The 25100-nt window shown below is 41.5% G+C and overlaps 1 protein-coding gene and 1 long non-coding RNA gene across 7 annotated transcripts in view; one reads left to right on the top strand and one right to left on the bottom strand.

Moving 5' to 3' along the window:
• Positions 1-3739, bottom strand: part of LOC137547117 (uncharacterized) — a 103976-nt gene extending 100237 nt beyond the window's left edge. For all 4 annotated transcript variants that reach the window (XR_011026489.1, XR_011026488.1, XR_011026485.1 and 1 more), the window contains exon 1: positions 3602-3739. This is a non-coding gene — a long non-coding RNA (uncharacterized lncRNA). The remainder of the gene's footprint in view (positions 1-3601) is intronic.
• The window catches only part of PRDM5 (PR/SET domain 5), a 207581-nt gene extending 184359 nt beyond the window's left edge, over positions 1-23222 (top strand). For all 3 annotated transcript variants that reach the window (XM_068270306.1, XM_068270326.1, XM_068270316.1), the window contains 2 exons: positions 21073-21177; positions 22777-23222. In XM_068270306.1, coding sequence (XP_068126407.1) covers positions 21073-21177; positions 22777-22941 — 270 coding nt within the window. In that variant the 3' untranslated portion in view covers positions 22942-23222. The remainder of the gene's footprint in view (positions 1-21072; positions 21178-22776) is intronic.
• The last annotated feature ends 1878 nt before the right edge of the window (positions 23223-25100 follow it).

Below are 25100 nucleotides of genomic sequence, written 5' to 3' on the forward strand. Positions count from 1 at the left end.
ACCAGCTTGTGCATGGAAATTGTTCACTGTATAAATATAGATATTTGGTGAATGCAACAGGTGACTGTTGCCTGAGGCAGAGCACACCTAGCAATACTTCTTATGCATTTATACTGTCAGTAGCAAAATCCTTTCAATGCCTGTTTCTGGTCTAAATAGCATAAAAGGCCATGGCATGTGTTTTCCTTTGATGTTTTATCTGAAATATTTTGTTTACTTTTGAGTTTAGTATTTGCATGTAGCTAGACAAAAAGTAACCTTGTGAGCCAAAGCTTCTAATGCTGGGAATACACGGTTCGTTTTTGCCTTCGTTTAAACCTTCGTTTCGATTGTGCCTTTTGTCCTTTTCGATCCCGAAATAATCAGTCATACGGTTAATATCACCACCCACAGTTTCGTTTTTTTTTCCGATTCTGATGGTTTCGTTTTTCCAATGATCGAAGGCTGCAAAGAAACGAAACGAAAATCCCTTTTTACAGGGACGGACTAGCATAAACGAATATATAATCGATCTGAACAGCCATCAAGCCTACCAATGGCTCGATTAGATGGATAAAGAGAGATAATATCAAACATGTTCGATCACTAGTCGTTCGTTTTTGGGGTCTATTAATCGAAACTATAATGAGATTATGACTATTTTCACATACGTTTTCAACACTCGATTCGTTTACCGAACGAATCGAAGGTTTAAACGAAGGCAAAAACGAACCGTGTATTCCCAGCATAAGTCAGTCCATCTCTCTAGGCCCACTCAGTGATTCAGCAACATTACAGGAATTACTCTAGACCTTAAAGAGAACCTGAACTGAACATTTAAAGTCAAAATAAACACCTCCTGTGTAGTCTACTCATCAATCTCTTTCTCCTGTCCTGTGTCCTCTTTGTCCACTAATATCAATGGAATTCTCTGTCCTCCATTTTAAAATGGCCACTACCCCATAACAGCTTCCTGGTCAGCACACTGTTAAACTGTAATGTCGCCCACATGAGCCATAGGGAAATATGGACATTACCTTGCACATTCAGTTGTAACTGACAGCAGCTGAAATATAACTGACAGCAACTGGTATACTTCAGTTCTGACAAAATATTGTCAGAACTGTAAGGGATCACTGTAAGAAGAAAATGGTGAGCTTCTGAGAGGAACTGATGGTGAGGTAAGTATGTAATATTCATTTGCAGCTACAGCATGTGTTTATTTTAAATAATTTTACTCACTACAGGGTTCCTTTAAAGTGAACCTGAACCGAGTAAAATGATTTAAAATAAACATGAAGCACATGCAAAAATAACATACCTACCTCACTGTCAGTTTTTCTCAGAAGCTGAAAGCCTTATTCACTATATCAGTTGCTGTTAGTTATAACTGAAAGGACAACTGATGTGCAAGGTAATGTCCATGTTTTCCTATGGCTCAAGCGATATTACTGGTTAAGAAAGTGCTGACCTATAAGCTGTTATGGTGTCATCAACATTTTTAAAATGGAAGATGGAGAATTCCATCGACCACAGTGGACAAACCGGACGCGGGAGGTAAGTATGACGTTTGTATCAATCTGTATACAGAGGTGCCAACATGGATAAAAACGATTAAAATCCGTTTAAAAAGGGGAAAGTTGGTGGACTTACCCCCCTCGTAGAAATTAGACACTAAAATGTAATAAATGTAATTCACATTTACTACAATCTCCAAGGTGCAACGTGTTTCGCAGGTCACAAACCCGCTTCATCGGGCAATTAACAAAAGAATGCTGGGGGGGGAGTGCCAGAGGACAAGGAGCTCAGAACCCATGCATATGTAGATGATACAAATTCTGCACATAATAATGTTATAAACAGTATAATACATTATGCATCATTCAATGCTGGTTTCATATGGGTCACTCTTAGACAATACAATTTATCCAAATGCTGACCATATCAGTAATATAATAGGATATACATAGGAAAAATACTTGTAGCACCAATGTATGTACTTGGCGGGAGGGGGGGGGGGTGGCATATCCCCATCCCTAAAAATACTTTGCAAAGCACCCTTGCCTCAGTGTTTAGGGATAAGAGGCCCTTACAGACCTACATGTTTACCTAAAAGGGGCTGAGGAAACAGAATGGAAAATTATAGTACTATTTTATCAGTTTCTTAAAGCAAACCTAAATTGAAAATAAACTTATGAGATAATGAATTGTATATGTAGTAGTAATAGTAGTACTGACTAAAGCAGCCATGACAATGTGACATAACTTCTGCTTCATTCAGCTGCAAAGAGAAATGGCAGCCTTTGATCTTTACAGCCCTGTCTTGTTATCCGGGTTTGTTTTGCACAGCCAAATAGTTTTTGCTTCTGGTTACTTTTCAGGAGAGCTACTGTACTGTTACATGAAGCACATTGCGCGATTAGTGCAGTCTACATTACCTAGCTAACCCACATTACGCTACTTGCCTAGCACACAATACCCTGTTAATGCACACATTACCACTATTACCACATTACCGTAACATTGTAGCTCAGGCATTAGATAGTGAACAAATAGCCAGCCTCACCCTTGAATAAGATAAGTTTTGTTTTATGAAACTGAAATTCCCAGTGGAGCTTTTTCTAAAGTTGCTGTTAAAGATGCCCATTCCTCAGAAGCCATAGCAGCAGGGCCGGGACGAGGTTTCCCAGCACTAGAGGCAGAGCTTCCAAAGTGCGCCCCCCCCCCCCCCCTTTCCCTAAAGCAGGTTATTTGGGTGCCACTATAGGTCCTCATGTCATAATTCTAAAATTATTGGCAATAGCCGGTAATTGGGCGCTGGGGCAGCACAATAGCTGCGTAATGGTGGGGACAGTGGAAAAAGCCCTGGTGTAGTCTGGCAGATTTACTGCCAGATCGATTATTTCCAACATGTCCGATCCGATTTCCAATTCATTTTCCATAGAAGTAAATGGAAAACATGTTGGAAATAATCGATCTGGTAGTAAATCTGCCAGAAAATCTCATGGTGTATACCAGGCATTGATACCACACTCTCCTCAATCTAACTCCAACCCCACTTCACATAGGATGTTTGTGAGGGGATTGAGGGCACTGCAGTTCTTAAAATACATCGGGTCACAGGGGCAGCAGTGATGTGTGTGACTGATGATTGGGGCTGCAGTGATGTGGGTGTGTACACAGTGTGTGTGTGCGTGTGTACAGTGTGTGTGTAAAGTGTGTGTGTGTGTGTACACAGTGAGTGTGTGCGTGTGTACAGTGTGTGTGTGTGTGTACAGTGTGTGTGTATATACTGTATCTGTCTGTGTGTGTACAGTGTATGTGTGTGTGTGTGTACAGTGTATATGTGTGTACAGTGTGTGTGTGTACAGTGTGTGTGTGTGTGTGTGTACTGTGTGTGTGTGTGTACAGTGTATATGTGTGTACAGTGTGTGTGTGTGTACAGTGTGTGTGTGTATATATATATATATATATATATATATATATATATATATATATATATATATATATATATATATATATAGTGTGTGTGTGATGATTGGATTGATGTGTAGCAGTGATGTGTGTGAATGATTGTGTGCTTCTTTCAAAACGCCCTTCCCCCCCCCCCCCCCCTCCATACCTGTTTCAATCCTCCCAGGCCTCCACATAGACAGCTGGGTCCCTGTCCTGTCATGCATGGGCACTGCGTTACCGTCCAATCCAGCCACAGCTCAGCCGCTCATATGGTTTATCAGAGTTTACAGGCAACTCTGCAGGAAGCCATTTCCGTTGGAGTAGAAGTTGGCTTCCTGCTGTTGCCTAGCAACACAATGCCAAAGCCGTGCCTGTCATCTCTTTGATGACAGCGCGGTTGTTTAAGGCACAGGGCAGACAGGCGCACTGAAGAGGAGGACAACACCGCTAGGGGACTCGGGGTGATTGCGAAATGCAGATATAAAGAGTGCTGAGGGATGCGGCAGGCAGGTGTCCGGGGAAGAGACACAGGAATGCGTCAGGCAGGAATAGCGCAGAGGAATGCGCCCTCTGGTGGCTGGGCTCAGAGGCTGGTGCCTGCCCAGCCTCTGCCTTGGCCCGGCACTGCATAGCAGTAAATTCTTATGTTGGCATTCATGGTCAGTTGCTGCTAGGCAGGATTGTGATGGGCATAGATGGTGGTCACACTTTAGCAGTTAAGCAAGAAAATTGCAAAATAAAATATTATGAAGCTTTGGCTTGTAGGAGTGAATTATGAAGGGATTCAATTTTACTTATTTGACTGGGTGGATGCGAATTGATAATTCCATAATCCACACTTCATTCTATTAATACCTTGTCCTGGGGGACAGTGACATGGGGCCAAGGTCGCTTTGCATAGAGAGGAACATTTTCCACCCCTTCATAAGGTACCTCCCCCCCCCTAAGTTAAATACCATGTAGGCAAGATATTGGTTTAGGAATAAGGCGCTACATACAGTATTTGGCTTCTCCTTCCTTTCAACTCAAAGGTTAAGGTCCGTAAAAGTTTTATATGTAATCACTGAGGCTTAACACTTTCACTAAAAAATGCTTTACAATGTTTTAAAGCCAACATAAAGCTCAGTGATGGTGGCTGGGAATCACTTAATGAATCAGCAACCAAGACTTTATTCCTGATAACGGGTTATTGACGCTTAACACAGCAATAATAAATCAGGCCCACTTTCTTAACAGAGAGCATATTTTTTCACTTTTTGCGATGAAATAATGGAGTATTAATGTTTTCAGCTGTGCATAACTGGTGCAGATAGTTTGGTTACAGTATTCCCACTGACATACTATATGACCTGCTTAGTGCCTAGGTGGCTAATGTTACTTTAATATATTCTTAATTTGATCTGATGCTATCAACACAACAAGATCAGTTCCCATGGGAAATAATAATGCTCACCTGGTAAAAAATACTTTATCTCTGTTCATCATATTGCTTCATAAAAGAGGAATTTTCATTTTCCTATATTGCTTTATAATAGCAAAACTCCACTGGCAGTGTTTTGTCAGAAGGGAGAGTTTTGCACATCATCTTTGTGTCGTTATTAAGACAGCAGTCAGACGTCACCTAATGCTGTTACTGCAGGCACAGCACAAGAATATGAGAAACGTGTTGTTGAAGAACGTCCCTAATTTCTAGAGGAAGACCCAGATTTCAAACATTTTTCATTAGAATTGTTTCACAGCAGTCACCATTGGAAGTGTGCAATTTGATATATTTTATATTTATATACTTCCTAACTGCAGTGCTTATTGATGGTTTTAGTTTCATTGGGGTATTGGCATAGTAACTAGCTAATAACACTAAATCGTATGAACAATTAGGAGGTTGGGTTTTAGACAAAAGAAAAACAATGGTACTGTAAGGAAACGCGGAAAAGCCGCCGTCTCTCAAGGTGAGGCGGCTGTTTCCGCGTCCAGCAGGACGTCACAACGCGGAAAAACCGCCGCATGCCGCTTAGGCAGAGCGGCGGAATCCGCATTGGGAACGGCGGAATCCGCATTGAAAACGGCGGAATCTGCATTGGAAGCGGCCCCCACATGTGGTGCTCAGGATACATTACAAGACAGTTCTGGTGTGGCTGGGACTGATAGTCCACCAGGATTCAGAGTGACACGAGCGCGCGCACAGAGACAGAGCTTATATAACAGCCAGAAGTAGTCAGCTGACCAGGCTGGTCAGCTGACATTTTCCACAACTTTCATTGGTCCAGCAATTAGGGAGGTCCTGGAAAGGTCCTTGAGTATATATACTGCTGGCTGTTCACTTGTTCCTTGTCTGGCGTGCGATCACATACGTGGGAGCACTCAGATCCGTAGTCAGATCCGCAAGTGTGCCGGGACCAGCTGGAGCTGTAATCCTACACTTAGCTAGATTCTGTTGATAGCTAAAGTACTAGTTTGATTGTGATTATCTGTTATGACCCTTTGCCTGTCTCGACTATCCTCCTGAACTCTGATCTTGTACCTCGATATCTCTGATACTCTGTTGCCGAACCCCGGCTCGTCCTGGACCCTGCTTCTGTCTCCTGATTTTGTACCTTGATATATCTGATACCCTGTTGCCAAACCTTGCCTGTACTTCGACTCTGCTTTTGCCTCCTGATCTTGTACCTTATCTGTCTGTGTGTATCGACCTGGCTTGTCCGACCTCGAGAACCGACCTCACTATTGGAGGCGGTTCCCCGTCCTGTCAGTGGCATCTCCTGCTGAGTGTCACTTTCAGACTAACCTTCCTACTATCAGTCTGACTCCTCCCGTCTTGGAGAGTCCAGATCTGCGGAAGGAATCAGCGCAGTACTTCCGACTGCGCTGAGGCTTGTTACTGTTACACCAAAACACTACACTCTACTCAGGTGAACAAAGGTTAGCTAGTATATTGGATTATCGGTGAGACTGCAGATCACTTATAATCTGGTATACGTCTGTATTCCCCGTGATGCTGCAGATCACCGGTCATCAGACCTCTCTGTGCTTCACCGATCGTTACAGGTACAACGAATCAGCAACCAAAGGTGCAAGGCTGTGTTTAATATTTTATTATATACAGTGGTTTGCAAAAGTATTCGGCCCCCTTGAAGTTTTCCGCATTTTGTCATATTACTGCCACAAACATGAATCAATTTTATTGGAATTCCACATGAAAGACCAACACAAAGTGGTGTACACATGAGAAGTGGAACGAAAATCATACATGATTCCAAACATTTTTTAAAAATCAATAACTGCAAAGTGGGGTGTGCGTAATTATCCAGCCCCCTTTGGTCTGAGTGCAGTCAGTTGCCCATAGACATTGCCTGGTGAGTGCTAATTACTAATTAGAGTGCACCTGTGTGTAATCTAATGTTACTTCCACTTCTCACGTGTACACCACTTTCACATGGAATTCCAATAAAATTGTTTCATGTTTGTGGCAGTAATATGACAAAAATGTGGAAAACTTCAAGGGGGCCGAATACTTCTACAAACCACTATATATATATATATATATATATATATATATATATATATATATATATATATATATATATATATATATATATATATATATACACACATACATATATATACACAGGATCTTCTCAAAAAATTAGCATATTGTGATAAAGTTCATTATTTTTTGTAATGTACTGATAAACATTAGACTTTCATATATTTTAGATTCAAATACACACAACTGAAGTAGTTCAAGCCTTTTATTGTTTTAATATTGATGATTTTGGCATATAGCTCATGAAAACCCAAAATTCCTATCTCAAAAAATTAGCATATTTCATCCGACCAATAAAAGAAAAGTGTTTCTAAAACAAAAAAAGTCAAACTTCAAATAATTATGTTCAGTTATGCAATCAATACTTGGTCAGGAATCCTTTTGCAGAAATGACTGCTTCAATGTGGCGTTAAATGGAGGCAATCAGCCTGTGGCACTGCTCAGGTGTTATGGAGGCCCAGGATGCTTCGATAGCGGCCTTACGCTCATCCAGAGTGTTGAGTCTTGCATTTCTCAACTTTCTCTTCACAATATCCCACAGATTCTCTATGGGGTTCAGGTCAGGAGAGTTGGCAGGCCACGCGCACAGACGCCCGCCCCTTCTGTTCCCATCCTCCGGCTCTCTGCACCGTCGGCAGTGTCTCTGCGTCTTGTCCATGCACATGCGCAGTGCTGAAAACCACTGACACGGACAAAAACTGACGCAGAGACACTTGCCAATTTTATATAGATATATATATGTATAAAAAGAAAACCTTTAAAGGACAACTGAAGTGGAAAGAATATGGAAGCTGCCATATTCATTCCCTTTTAAACAATACTAGTTACCTGGCAGACCTGCTGATCTATTTGGCGGCAGTAGTGTTTGAACAACACTAGAAACAAGCGTGCAGCTAATCTTGTCAGATCTGACAATAATGTCAGAAACATCTAATTTGCATGCTTGTTCAGGTGATATGGCTTAAAGTATTAGAGGCAGGGGATCAGCAGGACAGCCAGGCAACAAGTATTGTTTAAAAGGAAATAAATATGGAAGCCTCCATATACCTCTTACTTCAGTTGTCATTTAATACAGTGTTTAACCCTTCTGGCAGTCTATTCAAAACCGCCAGGGGGCAGCGCAGCAGTTTTTTTTTTTAGTTTTTTTTTTAAAATCAAGTAGTGAGCCTAGGGCTCGCTACATGGTAGCCGCTGTACAGCGGCATCCCCCCACCCTCTTCGATCAACCCGTCCGGAAATCCGGTTCTGAACGGGATTTCCATTAGGGCTTCCCCCGTCGCCATGGCGATGGGCAGGATGACGTCACCGACGTCATCGACGTCGTGATGTCAAAGGGAATCACGATCCACCCCTCAGCGCTTCCTGGCACTGATTGGCCAGGCAGCGCATGGGGCCTGGGGGGGCGGCGGTGCGGCGGGTAGCGGCGAATCGGCGGGTAGCGGCGGCAATCGGAGTGCACACGCAGCTAGCAAAGTGCTAGCTGCGTGTAGCAAAAAAAAATGATGCAAATCGGCCCAGCAGGGCCTGAGAAATCCTCCTGCGCGGCTTACCCCGAACTACATTTTGGGTTACCGCCAGGAAGGTTAAAGAGAGTCTGAAGCCAGATTAAAAATGGCTTTTTAGCTTATATTCAGCAGGGGCATGTTTGCCCCTGCTAAAACGCCGCTATCCCGCGGCATAATGAGGGGTCTTTACCACCCAAATCCCCCCTGCAAAATCCACGACTTTCTTGGTCGTGGATTTTGCTGCCCCTGTGCGCTTCCGTGTGAGGCAGGGCTATGAGCTGCAGCCCTGCCTCTCACGCGTCTGTCAGCGGCGGATCTCCGCCTCTCCCCGCCCCTCTCAGCGAAGGCGGGCACCACGGAGGGGATTTAGGGGGTAAAGACCCCTCGTTATGCCGCAGGATAGCGGCGTTTTAGCAAGCCCCTGCTGAATATAAGCTAAAAAGCCATTTTTAATCTGGCTTCAGACTCTCTTTAACGGGGTCTACTTGTGCTGGCAGGTAGTTCAGTGCATCGCTGACAAGTATGCTTCTGTTTTTCAAAGTAAGAGCCACCAGGTCCCCTAATTTTCTGCAGGCATCCCCCAGGTATCTTCCAGTAGATCCAGAAAAAGCTAAATGAGCAATAGCAGGGACAGACACAGCCAGCGACAAATCAAGGAAATCCCCAAGCCTGTTGTTATTTCACAATGTGACTTTTTTCTAAGCAGATCTTACAGTGTAAGGTTAACCTCTTGACGACCAGCTAACGCCGATTGGCGTAAACTGGTCATCTGCGGGTTTCCATGTCCGTTCACAGAGGGTGTCTCCGTGAACAGTCGGAGAGCCGCCGATCACGGCTCGCCGGCAAAATGTAAACACGCGGGAAGAAATCCCCGCTGTTTACATCATACGACGCTGCTGCGCAGCAGCGCCGTAAGGCAGATCGGCGATCCCCAGCCTCTGATTGGCCGGGGATCGCCGGCCTATAATAGGCTGAAGCCTATCCTTCAAGATATCCGTCCTGCGCAGCTCACAGGGGGAGGGAGAGGGAGGGAGAGGGATGGAGCGCAGAGAACGCTGCGGAGGGGGGCTTTGAAGAGCCCCCCCCGCAAAGCGCAGCAAGCCGGCGGCGATCAAACCCCCCCAGCAGGACATCCCCCTAGTGGGGAAAAAAGGGGGTAAGTCTGATCGCCCTGGCTCTATCCTGATCTGTGCTGCGGGCTGGAGAGCCCACGCAGCACAGATCAGCCATAAATCCCCTGGTCGTCAAGTGGTTAAGTTCACAGTGGGAGCTGCGCAGCGTTCCCTGTAAAAACAGGAGCGCAACAGAGGGGAAAAGTTACATTGCATTGAAGCATACAGTACATTCAATGAAAAGTATGCTTCACTGGCACTGTTAACCCACAAGTTATGCAGTAACATGCTGCGTACGTTGTGTTGGAATACTGTAGTCCTTTGGATCTCATTACACTGGATGCACTGTGAACTTTGCATAGATTCACTTTTGCAGTGCAGCTTTCTGCAGTAAAATGCCTCTGTAAAGTTGGAGTGCAACACCCCACTGTGAACTTAGCATAAAAAAATCTCTTTTTAAATTAGAAAGTGAAACTAGGTTCAGAAATTCTGAGCTCTCTTTTCCGTTTTTTATAATCTATTGTTTTACTCAACCATCATGAATCATGATCAACCACCATGAACATTGTTTATAGCAGGTGAATTTTAGGCCCCATCTTTAATCTCTAATAAAAAAAAATACACTTTATAATAAATAAATAGCTCTACCAGGCTATATCGCATCAGACAACCTCGGTATTATAATGGCTACCAAGCGTAATGTTCTCTGCCAAGCCTATGACCGCTTTGGAAGTTATTATCTTGAAAAACATGAAAATGTGCACGTAGATAGAACAGGAGAATATTTCCACAGTTGTGTTTTTATTCTCCAGTAAAAAATAATGATTGCATGAATATTGTAAATATTATTACATTATTATCTTGCCCTACCATTTACACTGATAAGTTTCTAGCAGTTATTTTTCTTAAAAGTGAATCTCTCATTCCATTCACAAGATTTCCTTCCCATCACTCTCCGGCTCTCAGGCTGTTTATTCTGGCTTGCGGGCTGCCTTCTCTTGCTATTGTTACAAGCATGTGAAATTGGGGAACATGTGAGAACATTTCTTGCTATTACTTTGCTCACTGCCAATATGCATAGTTTTATTTTATAGTTTTTATTCATGTGATATTGCTTGTTAATAGGTGACACTTGCAGGCAACAGATGGAACTTCAAGTAATCTCTGCTTGGAAAAGAAAAGCCTGTCTCACAACCTGCTGCCCTTACACCAGATTATACCAAACTGTAAACTGAGCCATACAGAACTGACATACCCAGACCTCTATTGTTATAGCCAAGTAAATGACAACGGAACCTCTAAGTGGGTTCATATGTAGAGTTCTGAGCTTTTAAATCACATTATGAGGCTTATTCACTAAGCTGTGGTTAAATTACTGTGCCCAGGAAGCACACATCAATTTTAGGTGGCCATTAAAGGACATCCAAGGTGAAAATAAACTGATGAGATAAACAATAGTATCTATCCTCTTCCTCCTAAAAATGACTTTTTTTTTAGATACCCTACAGTTTCATTTTATATTTAAATCTAGTTTAATCGTCTCTGCTCAATGACACCTTCATCGAAGTATGCCAGAGCTCAAATCTATTAATTATTGACCCTTTTTACCTTTTTATCACTTTCCTGCTCTCAGAAGCCATTTACTGACAGAAAAGTGTTTTTTGGTTGTATTTTCTTATCAGAGAGGGTTGTGCTATAGTCTGACCCATTCCGACCCGATCCCAACCCGGACAGAAACTGTCACTTGCATACCTGATTTTTAACTTTTTCAGGCAGAGAAAGAAAAAAAGGAACACAGCATAGTTATTTGTGTGGTTGGCACTCTACATACACATGTCTATCTCATGTCTGACTCTTCATGTCACCTCGGTTGTCCTGTAAGGATGCGATTCTTTGGACAATTGAGTTGGGGCCCACTAACAGAAGAATAGCTGCTATCCAATTTTGATGGACCCAGAAAATGGATTGATGTTATCGATATTACGATCGAATTGGAGAATCGATCGACCAAAGAAACATAGCATTAATTGCTACCTTTACTGATATTTAAAACTCCAAGAGGTCTGCACACTCAGTCAAAAATAAACATTCTTTATTCACATAGCACACCAGACTTCCATGGTTACTGAAATGGATGTCTGATGTACTACGTGAATAAACCACGTTTATTTTTGACTGAGTGTGCGGACATCTTGGAATTTTGCATTGGTCATTATACTGGCCATGCACCTAATTTCCATTTATGGTGTGCAACTCCCTCTATGCTTGTGGACTTTACCGATATTTATGCAAGTCATGCTCAGCACATGCACGTTACCTAGGTAATGCGAGTTGCGCTACATCAACGGCATAAATACTGGTAAAATTGAAATGTACTATGTGCTTTGTTTGCGGTTATTTTGCCAGGCTTTCATGAATATGCCCCATATTTTTCAAATAGAAATTAATGATCCCAAGCCACTTTTTTAACATAATATCTTTCAAAATTAAATGAAAACTGAAACGCACTCTACTTTTCATCGGACTAAATTCTAATTCAGATACCCGGATACCAGTGGAGCAAATTAGTTGGCAAAACTGGTATGCTAGCCATACGCCAACATCCATAATAAATGTTTTGTGTGCTCTGCACTGCAGATTTCAACATTCCACAACCCGGCAGAAAGAGAAAAAAACTGTGGCTGCCATAAACTGATCATGACATATTCAGGGCTTTCCACTCCTAATATTTGTACTTCATTAAGCTGTGTTTTACAGATATTATAGAGATTTCATCATGCTCCCTTGTGAAGAGAGCCATTGTCGAGGACAGTGTGCCATCTGTATGATTCCAGAGTGTTGTGAAGGAAGGAAGCGTTAACCCCTCCAGGGATAGAGAGATCAGTGTGGAAACATAAGCCATTTGTGAGGAAATGTGTTTCTTTGGTCAGTTTTTATAAGCCATAAAACAGCATTCCAAGTTTTTTGCTTTAGTGATGAGTTCTATGATGTGAATATGGAAAATGTATGTTAATGACATTTAAAATGAAAGTTATTAGTTCAGCTGTTCTACATTCAGACATCAAAATTAAAGAAATACATTGACATTGTGATGGTTAGAAAAACCATGCAGATAATAAAAATATGCACATGACACAATTTTCATTAAAATCCATATATATTTCTGTGCTGTAAGTATGCTTTCCTGTACCTTATGTTTCGCTGTATTTAGAGAACTAAACTAAAGCTTTAAAATTTAATTACTCACTCTTCTTTAAGGAGGGTGGAAGGGGGGGGGGGTACAATTAGAAATGATCTGCAATTTGCAAATGTTTGAGTTGATGCAAGTTTTGGTTTCGGTCTGTATAAGGATTAAAATTGGTCCAATCACACACATGGGCAGCCAATTTTGGTTGGTCTGCTTTCAGTCTGCATGTAGATTGCAACCAAATGTGTGTCAAGGCTGAAACACTCACATTTCATTGATTATTTCTAATCAGTATACAGATCAGTTTACATTTACTAAGGTGAGGGATTCCACATTGGGATCCCTCACCTCAGCGCAACCAGGATCACCTAAACACTGGACAAACAATAGTAGAATGCCAAAGGTGCAAGCTACTGCTTTTCTGGAGCACTACACAGCTGCTACTGAATCAGAATCATTTTTTTATTTTGCCAAGTATAAAACCCGGAAGTGTACCTGGAATTGGCTTTGGCTCAAATAGGTCCCAGAAGAATGGGGGGGGGGGGGATAATATCCGAAAGCCAAGAGCCGAGGCTGCCATACTAGGGCACCACCAGTCGCACTTGGCAATCATCTGTCATCCCTAAGGCACCTTTTACACTTAATCAGTTACTCTCAGTTATAACTAAAGGAAAACGGATTTTCAAAGTAATGCCCATGTTTTCCTATGGCACAGTTCCCACTATACACATTTTAACTGAAATCTTTTTCACAATGCACTGCTATGGAAAGAATGCATTCTGACGCACATTAACGCATACTAACTGATTAAGTGTAAAAGGGCCCTGAGGAGACATGGGGGGAGGGCAGAGGGAGGCGTAGGTTCAGCAGTGATGACTCAGTTCTTCATGGCTAAAGAATTAAAATTCATTTTGAAATAAAAAATTGAATTAATACTGTAGACAAAAAAATACAGCCCTGACTTCGTGTGTCAAAAAAAAAAATGGCGTGTCAGATCATCTTGGGTGAGATCACGGTTCCATTCGCTCTCCTACTGGAAGCAACACCATCATGCGTTTCACCATCATCCCTCCACCACCCACTATGGCAACTGAATGTTTCCTTTGACTGTGGTCTAGCATTGGTACAGTACTCAACTATCTTAATTCTTATGGGAGCATTGTGCATTGAGGGGACAAAAAATAAAGGGCTCAGTAAAATCCTCTATAGAGTTGATATCTATTGGAATGATGCAACACGGGAGTCAAGATCTGACTCAAGGTTCCTACAAATGTACTAGAGTGGTGTCATAGTTCACACCACCTTGTTGTCACAGGTCTACTAAAAGACTACTACATCCTTTATTTGCAATACTTATAGGTTTTAAAATATATGTTGGTGCATAGATTGCAGACCAAAGTGGGTGTCTTTGCCTATCCCCCCCACAGTTCACTGTCAGAATGTACGAATAGTTAGCTGGTCTGAGCGCACAAGCTGTGGGGTGTGGCTAGCCCTGAAGACTTTGGTTGCACAGCACTATTATTTCTTTTATAAAATCAAAACAGTATTGTGTAGGGTGTACAATTGAACCACCCTGCAGCGGCTTATGCAAGTGCAATAGATATGCAAAAAAGCTGTCCAGAATGCTCAAGTATGGCAGCTCTTTGCATCTACAGAGTCGCTGCAGGTCTCCCTCACACAATTACTGAAAACAAGCCTATTTGTACAGAAGGTGCCCCCCAAAAAAGACCAAACTATAGAGTTTTTTATCTGATTTAGCTATCACCCTAAATTCTTTATATCAAACTTCGTAACATTCTAACATCACAATTTGTATCACCACTAGATAAGATGGTTCACTTGTTATCTAGATTATTAGTGGGTTAAGATTGTTGGTCATCATCAACTTAAAATTGACGTGAACCCTTGCAAAGGACAGAAGGAAAACATAGAGAAATGTACCCTGAATGTGTTAAAAAAGTTCAGCCTGTTTAATTCATCCTCATTTATGTTTAATAACAAGGTGTAATTTGATCTCTAACCATCTCACATGACTGCCACGGCAGAGATGGCAGATAAGCTTATTTTAAAGCACAGGCTGTTAACCATATGTCTGCCTCCATGAATTAGGGAGTAGAAACAATGCAGATTTATTTTAGGATTTGTATCCGCTGTAACAAACAGATGTTTTTGTTTAAAGGTTATTATGCTGTTGCATATCTTTTAGTGCAGAGAGGATTTTTGGGTTCAGCTCCGCTTTAACTTATGGTTAAAACTAATTATTTTGCTTCTGCCTGCTTTTTTTACTCACTTTGTTTCATTAGGAAAAAATAAAAATGTATATGTTGCTTTATGAAATTACCTTTGACATGTTGAAGTTACAATAATGCTTCTATTGCTACTACATATCGAATTATGTAAGATATTGCAAGTTTGAATGAAACATAGAAAAAAAAATCGTGCTTCGTCTTGGTTCATCTTCTGACTTGGTGAGGTTTGTTGAATTGACAAATGCTAATATATTTGAGGCTTGATTATGGAAGAGAGATATATTAGAGTTTTGTCTTTTGTATCACTATGCATATTTTTGCATGTAAAAAAAATATTACTGCTTGATTATGAAAAAAAAGGATGTTTAAATTATGAAATGCATACTGATGGAGACTACTTTGCACAGATTGTGGCATTTCAACAATGTTCACCACTAAAATCATAAATAATTATTTTTAAATAATTCTATAAGCTGCACAAGTACACACCAATCAGTATATAAATACATTCTAATAATTAGGGCAGAGAGAGGACAGGTTGTAGTTCGTAACTATAGCAAAGGGTTTTTGGACACTTGAAAGGCACAGCTGAAGTAACAGACGGCACAGAGTGTGTGACCTGTGCTAAATATATCTTGACAGTTTCTATAGAAATATGGTAGTTGTGAAAAGTGATAGAGTGAGTTGTTATCTTAAAGTTATGGGTAATGGTAGCAAAAGGTATTGTGGGAGATTTGAAAGCTATAGATCAAGTAGCAGAAAGCTAAAGCCTCCTACCTACTACGAGATTTTTTAGATTATTTTTCTGACGACTTTTGATTTTTTGAGCGATCCTTTCCAGGCACACGATTGGGTGAACAGTGTTTTGTAACACGCGGCGACAGCGTTCATCACATCAGAACTTTAAAATCACAGGCGACACCCGCACAAAGTACCATGATCGCTTGAACTCTTATTCGCGCCCATCATGTGCCGTTGCGTATAACCGCCAGCAGTGACATGAATCGGGGGATGGTCATTGTCATGGGATGAAGCTGGGATCCATCTTCCTCCGTCGCAAGATGAGTATTCAGCTTAATAGAGTGAAACGGTCTAGATTTGACTATTGCTGTATTTAGTTGAGGCATGCTGAGAAAAAAAAGCTATTGACCAATTCTTCATAGAACTAGGGGATAATGGTATCTCTACCCTCATAGATGACTCTCTTCTAGAACACCAACATGATAGGCAGGACTGTAGTCACGTCTCCTAAAAAAACAGGGTTTTGAAGGGTGTCATGTCAATAAGAATGTAAGTTACCTTTATAAATAGTGTTTTTATTCAAATTGAGAGGTATTGAAATTCAGAAACCCAAATTCGCCCATCAGCACACTGCAGCACCCAGTGAAGTGAACAGGGTCAAGAGGACTTATTTGTGCCTCAAGTTGCACTTCACGTAAAGCAATAACCTGTATTCAAACACCAACACTATTTATAAATCATGACTAGCATTTTCAAATCAAAATATTGTATAGGTATTGAATTTGTTATAAAGAGATGCTTGCTTAAAGGGAACCAGAGACGAAGCACCCTTGTGTATTTTACCATGTATATCAGTAAGAACATTAGAGAAAACACTTACCATGCTGTCTGTTTCATCCTCACTGCTAAAAGTGTCTGTTAGCAGCAGTCACAAGAATCCCAGACTGAGCAATTAAATCTGGCTTTGCTGGGAATGATTATTGCTGAGTCATTATAGCAAAGCCACAAGGGGGCAGGCTTGGGCTTGAAATAACACCACAGAAGACAGACTTAGCTATAATATTTCCATAGCAAAGCTAGACGGAGCAGCCTGACTTCTCAGTCGGGGATTCTTATCAGACGTGATAACAGTCAGATTACACAGAGAACAATGAAACAAAGGGCAGATTAGGTGTTTACTGTCATGTTCCCACTGATTTATAAGGTAAAATACAAGAGGGTGCTTCATCTCTGGTTCTCTTTAAAGAGACTCCGTAACAAAAATTGCATCCTGTTTTTTATCATCCTACAAGTTCCAAAAGCTATTCTAATGTGTTCTGGCTTACTGCAGCACTTTCTGCTATCACAGTTTCTGTAATAAATCAATGTATCTTTCCCCTGTCAGACTTGTCGGCCTGTGTCTGGAAGGCTGCCAAGTTCTTCAGTGTTGTGGTTCTGCTATGAACTCCCCCTTCCAGGCCCCTCTATGCACACTGCCTGTGTATTATTTAGATTAGGGCAGCTTCTCTCTTCTCTCTTATCTTTTACAAGCTGGATAAATCGTCCTCTGAGCTGGCTGGGCTTTCACATACTATGGAAATTCAGACAAGGGCAAAGCTGTTTGCAGGAAGAAACAAGCAGCCTGAAACTTTAGTGCATGAGAACAGGGGGAAAGAAACACACAAATGATCTCTTGAGATTCAAAAGGAAGGGTGTATACAGCCTGCTTGTGTATGGATGTATTTTCTATGTGTGGACATACTGTACATCAACCTACTTCCTGTTTTGGTGGCCATTTTGTTTGTTTATAAACAAACTTTTTAAAACAGTTTTTAACCACTTTTAATGCGGCGGGGAGCGGCGAAATTGTGACAGAGGGGAATAGGAGATGTCCCCTAACGCACTGGTATGTTTACTTTTGTGCGATTTTAACAATACAGATTATCTTTAATTTTAAATATCAGATACCATCAGAAAGTCTTACAGTATATTTGTCTGCTGTGCTTGTTAAAAAAAAGTATATTGAAAAATAGAATATTAGGCTCTCCCAGGGACATGGCATAGTCAGTGTCATGAAGTAGCTAGATAATGTCAATGTCACCAAGTATAGTGCTGTGACCTTTATGGGGTCTTAATGGGACTAGCAGTCGACTTTCAAAATATTAATTTCATATGTTTTCTTGGAAAAACAAAAATATGCAATTGCAGGTATTCTATATACTCAATAAATAACATTCATAATATTTTAGATGGCTCCTGATAGACACCATCTACAAGAGGGTAAAAACTATTGACTAATTACATAGAATTGTCCTCTTTGTGAAAATCACTTTTGCCTCTACCCCTGGTCAGAGCAAATAGTTTGCCAGCAGCCATCTTGCGTAATAATTTAATCCATTTGAATGAGAAAGCTATACAGTCAGGAAAATACAATTACAGAAAGAGCACCCTGATATAAGTAAAGGTAGCCATATATCTAGCGATGTATGAGCAGATTTGACCAAGTGACAAATCTCTCTAATCGAATCTGATTATAAATAGATCTGTCAGCTGTCGATACACCGCAGGCCAATTCCTGATCTATTTCATGCTCAAACTGATCCGGAATCGGCCTTGTGCGCCCTGACGCAGTGCCCTAATGAAAAATGTCCCCCGGTGCCCAGTGTAAAGTATACATTACCTGTTCGCAGCCTCTACTTGTCCCCCACTGGTTTCCGGGATTCCTCCGTTCTGCATACATGTGCGCCCCATGTGGTTTCCTAGTAAGGGCATGTGTGTATGACGTCACACGCATGCCCTTACTATGAAACCACACGGAGCGCGCGTGTATGAAGAGCGCAGTGTGCTCGGAGCAGCAGAGGGACAAGCGCAGGCTGCGCACAGGTAATGTATACCTTGCACGGGGGGGGGGGGGGGGTCAACCCGGGGATTTCATCACGTTAGCCGCGAAATTGTATGCCGTTCCCGCCACACACCTGATCGAGCAAGGAGGCCAAACATCTTGCAGCATGCGCGATCAACAATGCGACCAGTTTCCGTCCCATAATTTGTCACATTATTGGTCAGGCATGAACTTGACGGCATTGGATTTTCATCGAATTCGATTATAATAATCCAATCGGATGGTCGATCGGCCGCCAAGTCGCCCGATGTATGGCCACCTTAAGCCTTTTATTTCCTGAAGTCAGAGGTAAAAGAACAATTTCCTTTGCAGCCTGCAAAGATCAGTATGGCACATGGATAAAACTCCTAAGAGAAAATAATTCAAGTGAACTTATTAACCTTTTTAAACACATGGGCTATCTAGGCGGGAAAATACTGCATTCGGTATTTTAGACTTCTGTGTGCTTATTCATAAACATTTTCACAGTTGCGATAGAAATGCGGTATTTTCCCAAAGCCCAGCTGTCGGTAACATTGTTACAGCATTGTTACATTCCTGTTCTCTGTGCAAAGACAGCATTACAATAAAAGAGGCATCCCCAACTGTGCATTTTTTGTTATACTGCCTCTCCTTATCCTGAATCTGCTCTGAATCTGACTATTAGTCTTTCTAAACAATCTATCTAATTGCCACAGCTTAGAAGAACTTCAAAAAACTTTACACATGCAGGCTTTCTGATGTGAAATACATTTGAAAACAGGTACCCAAGAGGTTAAAAAACACAGTCTGTTCCGATCGCTCTGCTGCTGCCTGGGAGATCTGTCTCCATTAACTTTGCTGTTAAGGCTCTCTTATCATCTCTTGAAAGCAGGCGGTATTCTCCGTGCCATTACTGCCTGCTCTATTCTTTATGAATTGACATTTACTGACATGTGTTGAGTTAATCACCGCATAAGGCAGTAATTTACCTCACTACTCGGGAATTTCAGCTTTTCATGCAGTAACTGCTTTTATGAATTGACATTTTGCTAAGTGCTCGGTAAAGTCAGCTGTTTTCTGCATTACCGCATGTGGCAATGCTGTATGAATTATAGCAATGGTCTTCAATCCTCAGTATGCTCAAGGGCAATTTTCACATTGCAACACACTGACACACTCCACTTCTTCATCCTGTACATTTTTACATCTATCATTAAAGAGACACTGAAGTAAAAAAAATTATGATATCATGAATTGGTTGTGTAGTAGGGGTAATTACTAGAACATTGGTTGCAAAAAAAAATATTCTCATATTTTTATTTTCAGTTATACAGCTTTTTTTTTAAAACATTGCATCATTCTCAAATATTTGCAGTTTACGCATTACTCAGCATTCTACAGGCCCTAAAAGTTTTTACAGAACAGGCAGTGAACTTTTGACCTGTCCTGAACTGTTCTCTGCAAAAGAAAAACACAATACAGCTGAGATAACCTAATCCGAAGTCACAGCTCTCTGCAACTTTCAAAGTCGCAGAGCTCAATGGCTATTTGCATAGATAACGACTGGAGTTTCTTAACTCTTCCTGTACTGGAAACAAATATTAGACTTATGTCTCAGCTCCTTCATTTCGTAGCTGTACTACACAACCAATTCATTATATCATAATTTTTTTTTTGCGCTTCAGTGTCTCTTTAAGGGAGTTTATATAGGTTTACATTGTTTATTATGTTGGATTGTTCAGCTTTACTGTATTTTTTGCTCAGGTTACTTAAGGAAACATATGTTTTACATATATTTTCCGCATTTTAAGAAATAGCCTTTATCCTTGATTAATTCTATTTATGCATATTTTTAACTCTTTGAGAGACGATGGACAACAGACTGGTATAAGGAAAAAAAAGGAGGAGGCAATACAGAGGTGTTAGGCTTTGCACTTTCAATACAATAATCTACACTCACACTTTCTAAGAATGCCCATAGTGGTAGTTTGGTTGTTGGGTAAAAGGAAGTAGCTAAACCGAGAATGCTGCTATGTGATTAAGTGTTAGACAATGACGTGTTACTCTCAGCTTTAAAATAATTACTGTGTAGTAGATCCCCTCGTTCCTTCCCTCCAATCAGACGGGGACCGGAGCTATGGAGGAGGCGGGGGAGCGGCGAGACTGACACTTACAGAAGTAAACAGCCTGCTGCGACACGCTGTGTGTCGACAGCACGGCTGGGTGATTTATGGGGCATAGCAGAGTGCAGGGGGAGCTTAGGGGGGATCGGTATAGCAACAGAGGCTGGGCAGTATATGCAGACCCAGCCTCCGTGTGCTGTTAGCATTCTTAGAACCCACCTCGGGTTCTCTTTAAAAGAAAAAAAAGCCTACCACTGCTGTCAAGAAAGTATATTGTATAACACAATTCTGGTTCTAGAATAACCTCCATTTCTATTTCTGTCATTGTATACAGGAGAAGCCTTACCAGTGCTCAGAATGTAACAAGGCCTTCAGCCAGAAACGGGGACTAGATGAACACATGAGGACTCACACGGGAGAAAAACCATTCCAATGTGATGTAAGTAGAGATTCTTTAACCACTTCGCATCCAGACCTTGTTTCCCCCTTATGGACCTGAGCAGTTCTGACACTTTAAGCTATGTCTCTATTTAATCATCAATAATTTTATCCCTACTTATGTCTGGTAAATGAAATATATATTGTTCTTTTCAAGACAAACTAGGCTTTCATTGTATGGCTTTTTTCCCTTGAATAATTTTGTTTTCTATACATTTTAATGGGAAAAAAGAGGAAAAAACTAAAAAAACACATTCATTCTTAGTTTTATCAATTCCAGTTTAAAAATAAAAAGTGGTGCGCACAGTTTGTTTGGCTGTTTCTACCGTTTATCACAAAACTTATATTATGTTCCTATCACAATTTATGGTGATAGCTGATTCTGAAATAATGCTACAGTGTGTATTTTACACTATGAACTAAGAAGATAAAAGTATTTTTAATGGTAAAGATCAATCTCATTGGCTCAGGGAACATATATTCTTTCCACCAATTAGTGCTGCAGCAGATAGTACCGGAGGAGTGCACAGCAGCAATGCCCAGTCGTGCACAACTGTGCTTCAGCTACACGACTTACATTTACGTCCTTGTAGCTTAGATGAAGTCACAGAGGACATAGATATACTGTAGTGGTGGATAAAGTGGTTAAAGTGTACCATCACATACAGGTGTATAGTATTCCTTCCCCTGCACATAAGAATTCCGACTAGCAGATCTGTAAATCCGGGAACTTTTGTTTCTCAACTCATCTGGTGGCACAGGCCCGTTTGCACTGGGTTTAGTAAAAATGGTTTGAGCTACTCAATGCAGACATGTCATGTGCCCATTTACTTGGAGTGTCTATTTGTTTTTCGCATAGCAATGGCTAGTTGTGTAAGTGGTGGACCGGCCACTGCCCTTAAAGAAAACCTCTACTGAGAAAAACCTCCCCTGGGGGAAGCCTCCGGATCCTATTGAGGCTTCCCCTGTCCTCCTCGGTCCGGAGGCGGCGAAAAACCTCCAGGAGCGGTGGTGGCGATATAAATATTTACCTCCTTGGCTCCAGCGCAAGCGCAGTATCTGCTCTTCCCACAGAGATAGACAAAAATAGCCAACCTCCATCGGACCGCTCTACTGCGCAGGCGCAAGTCTCCTACGTCTGCGCAGTAGAGCGGACCCGACGGAGATCGGCTATTTTCGCTATCTCCATGCGGAGAGCCACCACAGCGCCCCCGCTTGAGCCAAGAGAGGTAAATAAATCAGCGCTTGTCAGCCTTGTCGAGGGAGGATTCCGGGACTCTTCAGGGGAGCCAGCGCTGGACTGCCTGCAGCTACAGGAGTGAGGTAAGCCTCATTGGGACCCTGAGGCTTCCCCCTCCCAAAGTTGAGTACTCCCCAGGGGAACTTTTTTTTGTTACAGGTTCTCTTTATAATCCGCTAAAATGGTAAAAGTAATAATTCAAATTATTTGCATGATCGGTGGTGAGTTACGTTGACAATTAATAAAGCGCAACTAAGGCCACGTATTAGAATGGAGATGGGAACAGTTATTTGTTATTGTTGCCTCTGCTCACATATCCTTCACTTCTTTTTTTGGATAATATCTACTTTTTTTCCTTAGGTTTGTGACTTGTCCTTTAGTCTAAAAAAAATGCTTATCCGACATAAGCTGACACACAATCCTAATCGTCCTATGGCGGAGTGCCAGCTTTGTCACAAGAAGTTTACCAGAAATGACTACCTCAAGGTGCATATGGAGAATGTGCATGGAGAAACAGACAGCTAGGAGCAGCAGCCAAGACTTATGACTTGGATTGTGCTTGAAGTTTTGTCCATTTGTAGTAGGCATTCGTTAGATGATTATGACTTTATATGTATATGTACAATACGATGGAGACAAAGTAGATTAGTAAAGAAGAAAATAATGGCACTTTATACATCGGGAAAGTTTACTTTCAGTGTTACTTGTGTGAACTGAATGGCATTAGAGAATACTGTAAAACGATTGTTTAAATGTTTTTGCTTTACATTTGTTATGTTTTTGTTTTTCTATTATTGTTTTTCTATTATTGGTAAAAGTATAATCTGCACACTTTGTGTTTTATTGGGCTGTAATTTTTTTTTTCTCAGTTTAAATGTTGATAGTACCATAGTTCTTGCTGCACAGGTTTTGCCTTCCCTGCGTTCCTTATGGAGTGCTGCATGTCTAACCTATGTAAAAATCAATTTTCAATTCAAAGAAATATAGTGTTAAGGTGGCCATACACTGGTCGATTTGCCATCAGATTCGACCAAAAGATAGATCCCTCTCTGATCGAATCTGATCAGAGAGGGATCGTATGACCACCTTTACTGCAAACAGATTGTGAATCGATTTCAGCCTGAAACCGATCACAATCTGTGGTGGTGGTGCTGCTGCCGCCCCCCCCCCCCCCCCTGCATACATTACCTGCTCCGCCGGCGCGAGTCCCCTGGTCCACCGCTGTCTTCTCCGCCTGGTCCAGGCATCTTCTCCGCATCGGCTCCCGGCTGGCATCCGCATATAACTTTCTGTCACTCCAGTGACAGCAGAAGTTCAAATAGACACAGGAAGTTATGCCGGATGCCGGGATGCGGAAGCTGCTGCAGAGAAGATGCCGGGACCAGGCGGAGAAGACAGCGATGGACCAGGGGACTCGCGCCGGCGGAGCAGGTAATGTATACCCGCTGTATTGCAGCGGTCGTCGGGCATTCGAACGCGCTATCGACGCACTCCCGACCCGCTCCCGACCCAAGAAAAATCTTCCGCACGGATGGATCGACGGGAACGATAGATTTCAGACGGAAATCCATCGTTCTGTCAGCGGTGTGCGCGGCGATTTCACGCCCGTTTCGATCACTGTGATCGAAACGGCCGTATTTCGGCGGGAAAATCGTTAGGTGTATGGGTCCCTTAAACCAACCTAATTTACCAATGCTGTAACTATAAAGTTGTTGAAAAGTGTTTGAGTATCAGTATCAATGACTTATAGGTAGACTGTCTTCATATAACACTGAGTACATGAAAATAAGGCATTGCTATAAATCAAAGTGCAACGTACATCAAAGGGAAACACTTTTTTTTTGTTTACATTCACTACATTTAACTACCATTCGAGTTATTAAAAATGTTCCCCCTATACACATTTATGCATGAATTCTAAGTCTAAGTGGGGTTGGTTAGAGTTAGGCATCCGCTGAGGGGGTCAGTTGCAGTTAGTCAATGGCAATTACGATTAGACATCATGGGGGAGGGGTGTCGGCTAGGATTAGGCATCGCAGCTTGAGGGCAGGGCGGTTGGTTAGAGTTAGGCATCACCTGGGGGGATGGGTTAGGGTTATGCATCAGTAGAAGTAGAGCTAATGTGAGAGTAAGTTTAGGTTAGGCCATAGTAAAATATCAGTAAAAATTACCAACATTTTACTATGAGGATTACCCCCTGATTGGTAATTTACCAATATTCTACATGCGGCTATCCCCAGCAGCCTAATTACCACAACACCTTTTTTTTACATTTTGGCAATAAGTCCATATGGTTACAAACTTGGATAGCTGACCATTCTTAACATATACTCTAAAAAAAACTCAACAAGATTGAATCATTACCATTTGTAGCTGAAAATGTTCAATAATGTTATTTCTTTATCATAATTCTGAAACAGAAACTAAAATCAAAAGTGTCAAGGGGGTCATATCAGATTATGGCAAAAGTCACTAAAAGGTTGCAGTGTCTTTTTTAAAACACCAATAGAGATGTACGGTATTATTTATTATTTGAATTTGCTGCCAGATATTCTCAGTAGTCTATTCATCTGGTAAAAAAGGAAGCCTAGATGGGAAATTCAAATTCCCTAATGTCGTGGTGATTGTGATTCCAGCAAGTAAGGATGGTGTATGGAGTTCTGCTATCAAGGTGAAGCGCTAAC

The sequence above is a fragment of the Hyperolius riggenbachi genome, chromosome 1, assembly GCF_040937935.1.
Source record: "Hyperolius riggenbachi isolate aHypRig1 chromosome 1, aHypRig1.pri, whole genome shotgun sequence".
Lineage (NCBI taxonomy): Eukaryota > Metazoa > Chordata > Amphibia > Anura > Hyperoliidae > Hyperolius > Hyperolius riggenbachi.